The sequence below is a fragment of the Lepidochelys kempii genome, chromosome 14 (assembly GCF_965140285.1).
Source record: "Lepidochelys kempii isolate rLepKem1 chromosome 14, rLepKem1.hap1, whole genome shotgun sequence".
Classification (NCBI taxonomy): domain Eukaryota; kingdom Metazoa; phylum Chordata; order Testudines; family Cheloniidae; genus Lepidochelys; species Lepidochelys kempii.
Genome location: NC_136393.1, coordinates 29,447,763 through 29,460,798, shown reverse-complemented (window position 1 = coordinate 29,460,798; position 13,036 = coordinate 29,447,763). Strand labels below are relative to the sequence as shown.

The 13,036-nt window shown below is 43.6% G+C and overlaps 1 protein-coding gene across 3 annotated transcripts; it reads left to right on the top strand.

The window, feature by feature from the left end:
• The first annotated feature begins 3,242 nt into the window (after nucleotides 1-3,242).
• LOC140898241 (zinc finger protein 2) lies at nucleotides 3,243-11,536 on the top strand. Of its 3 annotated transcripts, none has more exons than XM_073311810.2 (3): nucleotides 3,243-3,420; nucleotides 8,225-8,338; nucleotides 8,742-11,536. In XM_073311810.2, the coding sequence occupies exons 1-3, from the start codon at nucleotides 3,264-3,266 to the stop codon at nucleotides 9,347-9,349; spliced, it is 879 nt and encodes a 292-aa protein (XP_073167911.1). In that variant the 5' UTR covers nucleotides 3,243-3,263; the 3' UTR covers nucleotides 9,350-11,536. The 3 variants fall into 3 exon arrangements, with proteins under 3 accessions (XP_073167911.1, XP_073167910.1, XP_073167913.1); XM_073311809.2 differs by having other exon boundaries at nucleotides 8,739-11,536; XM_073311812.2 differs by lacking the exon at nucleotides 3,243-3,420 and adding an exon at nucleotides 7,830-7,906 and having other exon boundaries at nucleotides 8,739-11,536.
• Nucleotides 11,537-13,036: the final 1,500 nt, after the last annotated feature.

The window sequence follows — 13,036 nt, the reverse complement described above, 5'->3', positions numbered from 1 at the left end:
ACCCCTTCAACTGAGTGTTGAGAGCCACTATAACTGGCACAGAACAGCAGTCATGAGTGAAAGAGGAAAACGCCCCTCTGGGGCAGCATTCAGAAAAAGAAAGCAAGCAAAGGAAGCTTTCCTATCTAAGCAGGAAGGAGGTCTCCTGAGATACATAGACACAAATGTTCACGGTGAGCTTTCTGGCCCCAGTGAGGATGTGAGTGGTGCGGAGATGCCTGATCTTCCAGTTAGTCAGAGTACAGGTGACCTGGCAGCTATTGCAGCATCCATATCTCCATCTCAAATGGACGTAACCATGCACATTCCTGAAGAAAAGTGTAGATCAGAGAAGAGTGTGGTGGAGGCGCAAGAAACAGCCGCTACTGAGTTTACTTCATTAAGTCTAGATGGCCCAGGACTGTGGACCCACTTGAGCAGTAGACTGAGGGACTTCCTTGTACTTCATGGGTCACAGCAAGTGAAAAACTTCATGTTCCCCAAAGACAATGAAAATAGAAGTTTCCATCCAACACATTACTGGTGTGAAATCCCCAATGGTGACAAAGTGGAGAGGCCATGGCTTATGTCCTCAAAACCCCAGAATGCTGCACACTGTTTTTGTTGCAAACTCTTCCAGTCTAATGTTCCAGCCACATTGGGTTCTACAGGAACAAAGGACTGGAGAAATCTGGCTGGAAATCTGGCATGCCATGAGAAGGCAGCAAATCACCAGAGAGCATTCCATAGGTGGAAAGAGCATGAGAGAAGACTAAGGTTAAAGGACCCCATAGATGATCAGCATCAAGAGAAAATAACATCAGAGTCTCTTTACTGACAAAATGTTCTGAAAAGGCTCATTGCCATGGTGAGAATGCTTGCTACCCAAAACCTAGCACTGCGTGGCACTTCAGATCAGCTGTATGTGCCAAACAATGGAAACTTCCTTAAAATTGTGGAGCTGATGGTTGAGTTTGATGCTGTACTCCAGAAGCAGCTAAGAAGAGTCACCACCCCAGAAACGTGTACACACCTCTACCTTGGAAAAACAATTCAAAATGAGATCATACAGTTACTGGCAACAAAAGTCAAACAGAAGATTGTGGCAGATCTGAAGTCAGCAAGATATTACTCTGTTATTCTGGACTGCACACCTGACATCAGCCATATGGAACAAATGACTTTAATGGTGCGTTTTGTAACAACAACAGAACCTAGTGAAAATGTCCCTGCAGTGGTGACGGTGAGAGAGCATTTTCTAGAATTTATTGACATTAATGATGCTACAGGAGCTGGTATGACAAATGTGCTTCTTAAAAAACTGAAAGATACATGAATTGCGATTGCTGACATGAGAGGTCAGGGCTACTATGATAATGGTGCCAACATGAGGGGAAAGAACAGAGGAGTGCAGACACGGATCCGAGAGTTAAGCCCTCAAGCCTTTTTTGTCCCATGCAGTTTTCATTCATTGAACTTGGTGCTCAGTGATGCAGCATCAGCTTCTAGTGAGGCTGCTGAATTTTTTTAATGTATTTCAAAGCATCTATGTATTTTTCTCTGCATCAACTCATCGATGGCAAATTTTGAAGCAACATCTGGGAACTTCCTCTCTGACACTGAAACCACTGAGTGCCACACGATGGGAAAGTCAAGTGGAGGCGATAAAGCCTATCAAACACCAAATTGGGAAGATAGATGATGCCATAGTTGCCATTTATGGAGGATAATGCTATGACAGGAACTGTTCGTAGGAGAACAGTGGCAGAGGGAAATGGAATCACCAGAAACATACATTACTTCCAATTTCTGTGTGGCTTAATGTTGTGGCATGACATACTGTTTGAAATAAATGTTGTAAGCAAGAAACTCCAAGGTTTTGACCTTGATATATCTGGAGCAATGGAATAACTGGACAAAGCAAAGTCATACCTACAGTCTTACCAGACAGATAAGGGATTTCAAAACGTTCTGAAGAGTGCACAGAAGTTGGCAGAGGAACTTCACACTAAAGCTATTTTCCCACCCGTTCAAGAATACAAGAGTCAGCGAAGAAGACGACATTTTGATTACAAGGCACAGGATAATCCCATAAGAGACCCCAAAAAACAATTCAAAGTTGAATTCTGTAACCAGATGCTAGATTGTGCAATACAGTCAGTTGAAGAACATTTCATGCAACTGAAGGAACACAGCAGTATATTTGGGATGTTGTATGATATTCCAAAACTCCTCACTATACCTGAAGAAGACCTACACCAGCAATGCAGGGCACTAGAGACAGTGTTGACACATGATGACGTGCGCGATGTTGATGCGAGTGATTTAGGTGATGAACTGAAAGCCCTTTCAAGATACATTTCAGCAGGATCAACTCCAAAGACTGTTCTGGAATATATGTGCACAAATAAAATGACCACCCTCTTTCCAAATGCTTTTGTGGCTCTGTACATACTTCTAACATTTCCTGTAACAGTTGCCAGTGGAGAATGCAGCTTCTCCAAGCTGAAGTTAATAAAATCACATCTACGCTCCAGAATGACGCAGGAGAGGCTAGTCAGCCTTGCAACCATCTCAATAGAGCATGAGCTGGCCCAGACTGTGGACCTTCAGCAGGAAGTAGTTCAAATCTTTGCAACCAAGAAGGCACGGAAAGCACCACTTTGATTATTCAAACAGATAAAAACCCCAGTGTTTACTATGCAGACAAGAAAAGTTACATTTGCTGTTCAGGCATTTGAAAGTTAAGTGTTACTTAAAATTTTTGAACGAGGCATTTTAAGTTGTTAGTTCTCCTTTATTGGGGTAGGTAGCAGAGCAGTACCATGAGAGGAGTAGAACAGGAAGAAGGTAGAATTGAGACCTCAGGTTTCAAAATGTTGTGGGCCAGCCCTGATCTGTGCTATAATAAAATGATGAAGGCCAGGGCCTTTAAATACAGGAGCATAATTAAACAGTTATATCCATACTCAGGCACCTGAATAAGTAGCTTCATCAACAGTGAACACTCAGAACTGAACACCCATGTTGCAGGCTCTGCAATTTTAAACTCAGGCCACTGATGGAGAAAACTGACTATGAATTTCTGAGCTTAACTTTAGGGTCTTGTTTTTAATATCTTAGCATAAACATCCCCCCAGAATGGCAGAATCTAGAACTGTCTGGGAAAGAACTTGGGATGAATCTGGCTGTAAAAGGGACTGAAGCCCCTTCTGAAACCTCCTCAATTGCCTTCTTGCCCTGACAGGCTGCAGAACATTAGCTCCAGGTCATCCCATCCCAGCATGAGACGGAGAAGTGACATGGCCATAGCAAAGCCTGTGATCTTCGAGGAGGTGGCTGTGTATTTCACCAAAGGGGAATGGGCTCTGCTTGACCTGGGTCAGAGAGCTCTCTACAGGGATATCATGCAGGAGAATTATGAGATTGTGGCCTCACTGGGTAAGGATTCCTGTCCCCTTGGGTATTAGAATCTGTGTGGCTCTGAAGCATCTGGTTCAACTGCTGTGCAGGATTCTTCATTGGTCCCCTAGATTTCAGGGGGATCAGCCCCAGTATTCCCAGATCCGGTGTGTGAGAGACTGTGCCCTCCACGTCCCCTCCCTTGGGACAGGAGATTCAAGGACATAATGTTAATGGAGCTTAGGTAAAAGTGATCATGACTTGATCATATTTATAATGTGCATTAGAATAAAGTCCAGACCAGTTATATAACTGGTGCTTCTAAAGGATCAATTTCACAAAGTTGAAAACAATTATGAGCCAAATCAGCTGGGAGGAAGAATTTCATCAGAAAAATGTGAATGATAATTGGGAATCAATTTAATAACACCTTCCTGGATGCCCAAAAAGCCACAATTCCACAACTGAGGAAGAAGGCTGTGCTGGTTAAAATACCAACCTGTTTAGAGGGAGGGTGAAGGCAGCTGTAAAATACAAAATAAAATATATTTATAACAAATGGAAGAAAGGGGAGTTTGACCATTATGAAAATAAATCAGAAGTTGGGAAGTGTAAAAAAATTGATAAGGGAAGCCAAGGGACGCAAGGAGAAATCTATGGCCAGCAGAGTTAAGAACGATAATGTTGCCGGCACCCAGTGCCGAGAGGCTGAACAACAGCTTGAGTGGTTCGTTACCCGGTGTGCTACACCCAATAATCACAACGGGGTGGAGAAGCAGAAAAGTTTATTTGCAGCTGCAAAAAGGTACAGGGAGAATAAAATCTCAAATCCTGCACAACAGAGCAGGAAGTTACACAGGCTTTTATACATCCTTTTTTCCAGCATACTTATCCAATAGCAAGCTGCTCCAAGTATCCATATAGCCAGCCAATCCAGTTCCCAGCTAGTTCCCTGATTCTCTGTATCATTTGTTAAACTATACATAAAGCTGCTTTATTCAGCATTGTTCTTCCATATCTCCCCTGTTTGGCCTTGCTTAGTTTCAGGCAGTCTGACTCTGCAACATACTGTTGCAGATTCTCAGCATAACTGCTGTGTGTGCCTCCAGGCGGGGGGGCCAAGGACACTTGGGCCTAGCACACAGAGCTGCTGCGAGTGCCTCCAGGCAGGAGGGGGGGGGGCAAGGACACAGGGGCCTAGTGCGAGGGGGCTTCATCGACACTTGTGGTCTTCCATCCCCTCGAGTTACCTAGTGGCCATGCCCCAGTGTTCCCAACAATAAGAAGGAGATTTTAAAAAATATTAGGAACAATAAGCAATCCTGACAATGATAGTAGTATATTACTAAGTGGAAATGATAACATTATCAATAATAATTTAGAAATGGCAGAAGTCTTCAATAAATATTTTTCTATTTTGAATTTGAGGATGCAAAAGATGATTTAGTCATATCACAGGGTGGTTATAACACTCTTTCCATTCCATTGGTATCTCTGGAGAATGTTAAACAAAAGCTACTAAAGTTAGACATTATTAATTCAGCAGGTCCAAATAACTTGCACCTAAGAGGTTTAAAAGAACTGGCTGAGGAACTCACTGTCCATGAATGTTGATTTTCAATAAGTTTTGGAGCACTGGGGAAGTTCCAAATGTCTGGAAGAAAGCTAATGTGCCAATTTTCAAAAAGGGTAAACAGGATGACCCAGATTATTATAGGCTTGTCAGCCTGATATTAATCACAGGAAGATACTGGAGAAGCTAATATAGGACCCGATTAATAAAGAAATAAAGGAGAGTAAGGTAATTCATGTAAATCAATGTGTGTTTATGAAAAATAGATCCTGTCAAACTCACTTGATTTTTTTTTTGAGATTATAAATTTGGTTGATAAAAGTAAAAGTTTTGATGTAATAGACTTCTATGAGATGTTTGACTTTGTTCAAAATATTTTGATTAAAATATTAGATATAAAATTAACACAGCACATATTAAAAGGATTAATAACTGGCTAACTGATAGGTCTCAAAATGTAACTATAAATCGGGAATAGTCATCGTGTGTGTGTGTTGAGTGGACTCCCACCGGCATTGGTTCTAGACCCTATGCTATTTAATGTGTTTATGAATGACCTGAAAGAAAAGATAAAATCATCACTGATAAAGTTTGTGAGTGACATAAAAATTGAGGGAGTGGTAAATAGTGAAAAGGTCAGGATACTGTTTCAGAGTGATCTGGATATCTCATAGTATACTGAGTGTTTACCACATTTCGATATGACTAAATGTAAATGTATACTTCTGAGAACAAGGAAAGTTGGCAATACTTAAATGATGGAGGAAAAGCAGTGAGTCTGAAAAGGATTTGAGGGTTGTGGTGCATAATCAGATGAACATGAGCTCCCTGTGTGATGCTGTGGCCAAAAGAGCTAATGCAATCCTGGAAGTAGTGGACTAGCCACTGGGCTGATGTGGCCTGTGCCCAAGGGCCCTGACCAACTGGGAGACCCCTGGAAAAAAATCCACCGCTGCTGGAGGAAGCCTGGAGCTCCTCTCCAGCAGCCCCGACCTGTCCCTGGCAGCAGCTGCAGGGAGCAGGGCAAGTCCCCAAGCCCGACCTACTCTCCAGAAGAAGCACCAGGCAGGCGGGGTGGGATAAGCCCCAACCCCCTGACTCTGATCCCCTGCAGAAATGCAAAGGGGTGTCGGGGGAAGCCCCAGCACCCAGACCCCTGCTGTAGCCCTGGAACTGGAAGAGCTCGCGCTCCCCATTGTGGCCCTGGGGCCGTGGCATGGGGACACAACTTCTCCAGTCTTGGGGCCGCAGTGGGGCAGGGAGAGCAGAAAGGAGCAAAAGGGGTTGTGGGGCTGCAATGGAGGGGCGGGATGGGGAGGACCCTGGGTGGAACAGGGGCAGGCGCTGGGGAAGGGACAGAAAGAAGTGGGGCTGTGGGTGGGGCCACAGGCGGAATGGGGGCCAGGCTGCAGGTGGAAGGGATGGGGAGGGGCTCCCCACTTGCTCTGACCCAGGGCCCCAGGAAATCTTAGTCTGCCTCTGGATCCTGGGATGCCTAAACAAGGGAATCTCAAGGAGGAGTAGAGAGATTATTTTACCTCTTTATTCAGCACTAGTGCGATCACTGCTGGGATGCTCTGTGTCCAGTTCTGGTGCCCACAATTCAAGAAGAATGTTTGTAAATTTTGAGAGGGTTTGGCAAAAAGACACAACAATGTTTACTAGAAAGCCTGACTTATAGTGATAGACTCAAGGAGCTCAATCTATTTAGCTTAAAGAGAACATTAAGGGGTGGATTGATTACTGCCTATGAGTATCTACATGGGGAACAAATGGGGAATAAGTAGCTAGGTAGTAGTACTGCAGAAAAAATTGTCACTGATTGATTATGAGCTAACAACGTGATGCAGTTGTAAAAAAGGCTAAAGTAGTTCTGGCGTTTATCAACAGGAGTTTCATATGTGAGATGTGGGATGTAATTGTCCTACTCTGCTCAGCACTGGTGAGCCTCAGCTGGAGTATTGTGTCCTGTTATGGGCACCACAATTTAAGGAAGGTGTGGACAACTTGGAGAGAGTCCAGAAGAGTGGAACAAAAATGAAAAATGGTTTAGAAAACATGAAAGACTAGGAAACGTTTAAAAACCTGGGGGTATTTAGTCCTGACAAAAGAAGACTGACGGGGGGACCTGATAACAGTCTTCAAATGAAAGAAAAGGAGGACTTGTGGCACCTTAGAGACTAACCAATTTATTTGAGCATAAGCTTTCAAATATGTTTTTTTAAAGAGGACAGTGGTTTTTTCTCCACGTCCACTGAAGCAGGACAAGAAATAATCAGCTTAATCTGCAGCAAGGGAGATTTGGGTTAGATATTAGGAAAACACCTTTCTAACTCTAAGGATAGTTGAGTACTGGAACATATTACCAAAGAAGTTGGTTGAATCACCATCACTGGAGTTTTGGACATCTTAGATGAACACCTGTCAGGGATGGCCTAGTATACTTGGTCCTGTCCCAGCACAGAGGGCTGGATTAGATGGCCTCTTAAGGTCCCTTCCAGCTCAACATTTCTATTATTCTACTATTTGAGCCTAGGCAGGAGGAGACTGGCAACTTTTCCTCCAAAGTGGTCCTTGCTGTATCTGTGGAGTATGGAGCAGGATGAGATAGTGAGAAGAGCCAGCACCACACCTGAGATGGCAGTCAGCTGGGCATCTGGGTGGGCAGAGCAGGTCTCATGGGCAGTGAGGAATGGCTGATTGAGCATTCAGCAGCCAGGGGATGGGGCTGTAGTGCCTATGAGAGCAGGCTCTTTGCTCTCTGCAATGGACTGGGAGCAGGTGTCTAGTGATTTTCTTTCCAGGCCATCAGTGGCATTTCCTCTGTTTATTTTTTAACAACTGTTCTCAGGGAAGCACCTAGAGACTCCAATCAGGGATGACAGCCTTGTGGACCCAAGTGTTCCATGGACACATTAGGAGACATGAGAGAGCTTGGCCTCTGTTGTGAAGGTGTGTGGGTGTGGAGGGGAGGTGTCATTGGCAGTGATGGAGAATTTACTTGTACCCCAAATACCTAGAGAGCATAGCAACTCTGCTCAGCTTCCCCGGGGAATAATTTAGGGCTGCTCCCTAGGCAGAGTGGATGAACCCTTGCTCCAGCCCAGTTCATCATGGGATCTTTTACAGTTTATAGCCCAGTCCCTGTAATGTGGGGATGGGTAGGGGAAAGACCCTTTTTGCATTTTGCTGCTCAGATCCTGGGTCTGGAAGTAACTTTGCACTAACCTTAATGAACAAGATAAGCATTTGTTCCCTTTCCCCAAGCAGGATTTCTGATTTCCAAACCCAGTGTGATCTCCTGGCTGGAACGAGGGGAGGAGCCATGGATCCCCAGTCTCTGGGGCTATGAGGAAAGGGAGATCTCAAGAGATGCCCACACAGGTGAGGAATCAGCTAACCTGCCTCAGAAACCAATTCTTGTATCCTCATGCAAACATGGCTCTTCATCAAGTGGGTGGGTGAAATTCTGGGGCCTGCGTTGTGGTGGAGGTCAGACTAGATGATCATAATGGTCCCTTCTGACCTTAGTATCTATGAATCAAGACTGTCTGACTCTTCAGCCCCTGCCTTTATTTATATTCAGAGGATGTGAAGAATGGCTGGGTCCCCTCCTGTCTCTCCTCTGGGGAAGATTTTTTGGAGGGGTGGTGATTTAGCTCCTGATATTTTCATCTTCCCAGCAGTTGTTTGGGTTTATTCCCCCTTTCCTTTCCCTCTTTCTGAGATTCCCTTTCCCCCAGCACAGGGAGTGACTTCTGTCTGGATTCTGTCTCTGTCCCAGCAGGTGATGGGATGGTGAGTGAGAACAAGGAGGAGAACCCTCAGCAGGAAGGTCCCGAGCAAATGGAAACACATGGGATTCTATCAGGAAGATCTGAAAGGAATGTTTTCCAGAACCCTGAGCACAAGGAGGCCTTGCAGAGTCAGTGCAGACCAGAGAGACATCAGGGAAACCAGCCAGGGCAGAGACAGGGTAAATCCGCTCAGAAGAGCAGAGGGGTTAAGCAAATCAAAGAAACTGTTCAGCAGAGAATCCCCACTGGAGAGAGACCAAACACGTGCAACAACTGTGGGAAAAGCTTCCTTTGCAGATCAGCCCTTATTACTCACCAGAGAATCCACACAGGAGAAAAACCCTTTAAATGCCCTGAATGTGGGAAAAGTTTCTGCAAGAAGTCAGCCCTTACTGACCACCAGAGAACTCACACAGGGCAGAGACCTTACAAATGCAATGAATGCGAGAAAAGCTTTACTTGCAACTCACACCTTCGATCACATCAGAGAATTCACAGGGGAGAGAGACCCTATGAATGCCCCCACTGCGGGAAACTATTCCGGCACAGCTCAACCCTCATTAGGCATAAGAAAATCCAAACAGGACACAAAGCCTAGAAGTGTCCTGGCTAGGGGTGGATCAAGTAAATAACACCTTTGTTGGGTCCTATGATTCCCAGAGAGTCAGGACAGTCTGGAGTGACCATATAACAAGAACATGCAATAGTTGTTAAAGGAGAGAATGAAATTAACTGCCAGGAACAGAGCTGTGCAGAGCAAGAGGCTGAGCTAGAGTCCCATGTTATGATGGGATTTGATTATAGCATCCTCTGTTCAGCTCCTATATTAAAGTTTGATGTTATTCACCTAGAACCATCTTTATCTTATACAATGTGACTTCTCATTTATTCTTGATAGTGTTTTGGGCCTGGATCCACCAAGGGGCCTAGGTGTTGTGACATCGAGAATTACAACATCTAACTTTTAGGGTCGTAGAAAATCACAGGTATGACACTGGGATCCGCAGAGCCTGAGTTTGGAGCCCAATCTCCCTGTAAGATGAGTATGCAGAGATAGGCATCCTACAATTGCCTTTTTAAGTAGATCAGCAAGTTGAGACAGTAGCTGCAGCCAGCAAGCTCCTTCTGTCCTGAGCCCTGTTGTGTCCCCCCGCCTGCCCTATGGAGAAGGGGTAAGTGAGGGGCAGGAGCAGAGGGGGAGGGGAACACCCTGACATTAGCCCCCCTCCTCTCCCCTCCTCTCACCCCCGCACAGCAAGCAGAAGGCTCCCTGGAGCAGCTCCAAGGCAGAGGGCAGGAGTAGCACATGGCAGTGGGGGGAGGGACAGCTGAACTGCCGGCAACTGGAGGGGCAACCGGACTAAGTTATAGGATTTGAATTTGACAAAATTATAATTAAAATTGATTTGGTGCTGAGTTAGACTGTGTGCTTTCACTTGTAATTGCCAATTATTGCTTACACTTGTGTGTGTAGTGCTGCGCTCACTTCACTTGATTACTAAATTATCTGGTATACTGCTTAAAAGAGCTACTCTTGACATCTGTGGTTTGTTGAGTACATAACTAAATCTCAAATGTGTTATCATTTGTGGAAATTCATTGTTGGATGATAAATTCTGTTTTGTTTTCTTACTTTAATTCAATTTGTACCTTTAAGTGCTAGTGGGAGCTAGCAATTTTGTTAAATAACTGTTCTGCTCTGCATCTCACACTCATCCCCTGCAGCTGTGCTGTGTTTACACATTTGAGTGAGAATTACCTGCTGGTGAAAAATGCATCCTTAAATCTCTCTCCCTCGTTACATTACACTGTGTGTGAGAGAAAAAAAGCTATCTTCTGACTTCAAAATCTCACATCCATCTTTGTGTGTGTTTGAAACTTTAGAATACTTTCAAACTAACTTTAATTTTTGTGTATGATTTTTGTGTATGATTTTTGAACTACAGAGCTATCTAAAGTGCTCATACCTTACACTCGCCTCTAGCTTCATTCCAATCGTGGTGTAGGGACTTCTCTAGCACAGTTATAAATAGCAGTGTAGAAGGTGAGGCACGGCTTAGGAGACTAAAGACATGACTGAACCCTGTGGATATGTACCTTACACTGGCCCTCAACTCATCCAGGCACTGCCTCCCCTATCTACACTGCTATTTTTAGCAACGCAGTGTCCCCCTTCCTCCCTGCCTCAGTTTGCTGCCAGACCCTTTCCCTGACTCTGGGAGCTGCTGGAGCCTTTGCCTAGGGCAGGGAGACTCTGGCTGTGGGGAAAGACTCCAGCAGCTCTCCCTGCTGAGCCTTTTCCTGTGGCCTACTCCTGCCAGAGCCTTTCACTGACACATGCAGCTATGCACCATAATGTAGACCCAGCTTGCTGTTCACTGAGTCATGAAGTTGTGGGTCACCAGTGTGGTTAGATGTTTGGCTGTGTATGTGTTTTTTGTGTGTGCTGCCCCACCTCTGCAGACAGCTAGCTGGCACAGCAGACCTTGAATGAACCACTCAATGACTACAAGATCCGTTAAGGTACGAAGGCACCAGGCCAGGTTTATTGTTGACAAAGCACGGTAATAGCACCTGGCAGACTCTACAAGAATACTAAAACATGTATGTTTGTAACAATGGACGCAGCCTAGTGAATGGTGGGACTTTCCGTTCCCCCCTCGGCTGAACAAATATTATCCCTCTGAAATATATTTTTATACCCGAATACAAACAAGTTAGTACTGCCTCTGACATAATTAGTTACTACCCCCTGATGTAGCTAGTTATCACCTTGTACATGTTGGTTGAATTAAAACATTTTCATTATATGCTGTCATCCTGACTTTATCTTTAAAAGGGATCAGTGTGTTCCTGTTATTTTTGAAAAATGTTTTTTACCATTTTTAATACCCGAATGTTCTCGTACCACTTAATATTGGAATGTGTTTGCATGAATACTTTGTGCTTAGCACTTCTTAGGAATATGTATTTTCGCAATATTAGCCCTATTCTTACCAAATTCTGTTAGCAGTCCCTGCCTTATACCAGGCCTTTAATACAAGGGCATATGTCAGCCTCTCTTCCTACTACAGCCATTGCCAGTGGATGCAGTGCATTGAAACCATGTCCAGATAGACATGTGTCTACACTGCTGAATTCCAAGCTGTAGTAATCATATGTATGTGAATTTGCCTTAAGAATCATGCTTAGCCTCGGAATACTACCATCGTAAGAGAGACGGAAAAGAAGTATCAATGGTTTTGCTAGCTTTTGTTAGTTGAAACTACTTTCAGTTCTGTTGTCCTGTGCAACCTCTCTTGTTCAAATTTATTTTTAGTTTAAAAGTTTTAATATCAAGTTGAATTATAGTTGTTGTAATCTAGTTACTTCACTGAGTTTTTACTTGGTTATATTACACTATTTTGTTAAATTGAGCTGTTGAATTACGTTGATGCTTAGCTACTAATTAATCTTAATTAGGATAATCATCCTGTTGATGCTGTAAGTATCCTAAGTAATTAAGTGAATACCACTGTGTTTAATGCTCACAGCTTTTTAAAATTTATACTGTTTTATATCTGGTCCATTCAATATATTTAACCAATGTTGTTTTTATTTACTGTCTTATTTAGTATTTCATGTTTAGTTAAGAGGTTATTTTAAGCAGGGCTTTGGAGCTGTACTCCAGCTCCAGGCAAAAACCTGCAGCTCCACTGCTCTGGAGCTGCTCCATGCTCCAGCTCCGGGCTCTGCTCCAAAGCCCTGGTTTTAAGAGTTGCTCCATTGTATTATTTGTTTTATTTACCTGGAGTATCTCATTTGGATAATTCTTCATGATTTAATTGTTTGTTGGTTTCTTCTGTCATTTCTTATTTCTTAAATGTTTATTTTAAAGTCAATTTTAATGGTTTATTTTGGGACATCCCTTAGTGTTTAGGGAAAAGTATCCCCAATACATTCTTCTGTGGTTACACCCTGATAGCAGTCTCACTAATAACCATAATTAATAATTTCATGTGCTTGTTTGGTTTTCCTGAACTGGTTGTATGAGAAGCTATTGTTCACAGTTCCATCTAATTAATTGTTGCTTCTCTCACTTACCAATTCTGATAATTGTTTGATTCTTTTGGTAATTTTACTTTGAAAATTAGCTGGAATCCAACAACTTTCTGGAGACAGCTTCACCTCTGCATTCCTGACTTCTGAACCATTTTCCAGGACACTTGGACAAGGCGAAAGGAGCTTTTTAACTAAACCCCGAGTAGATTTGCTGTGGAGTGGGTATTTGGAAGACAGAAAGAAA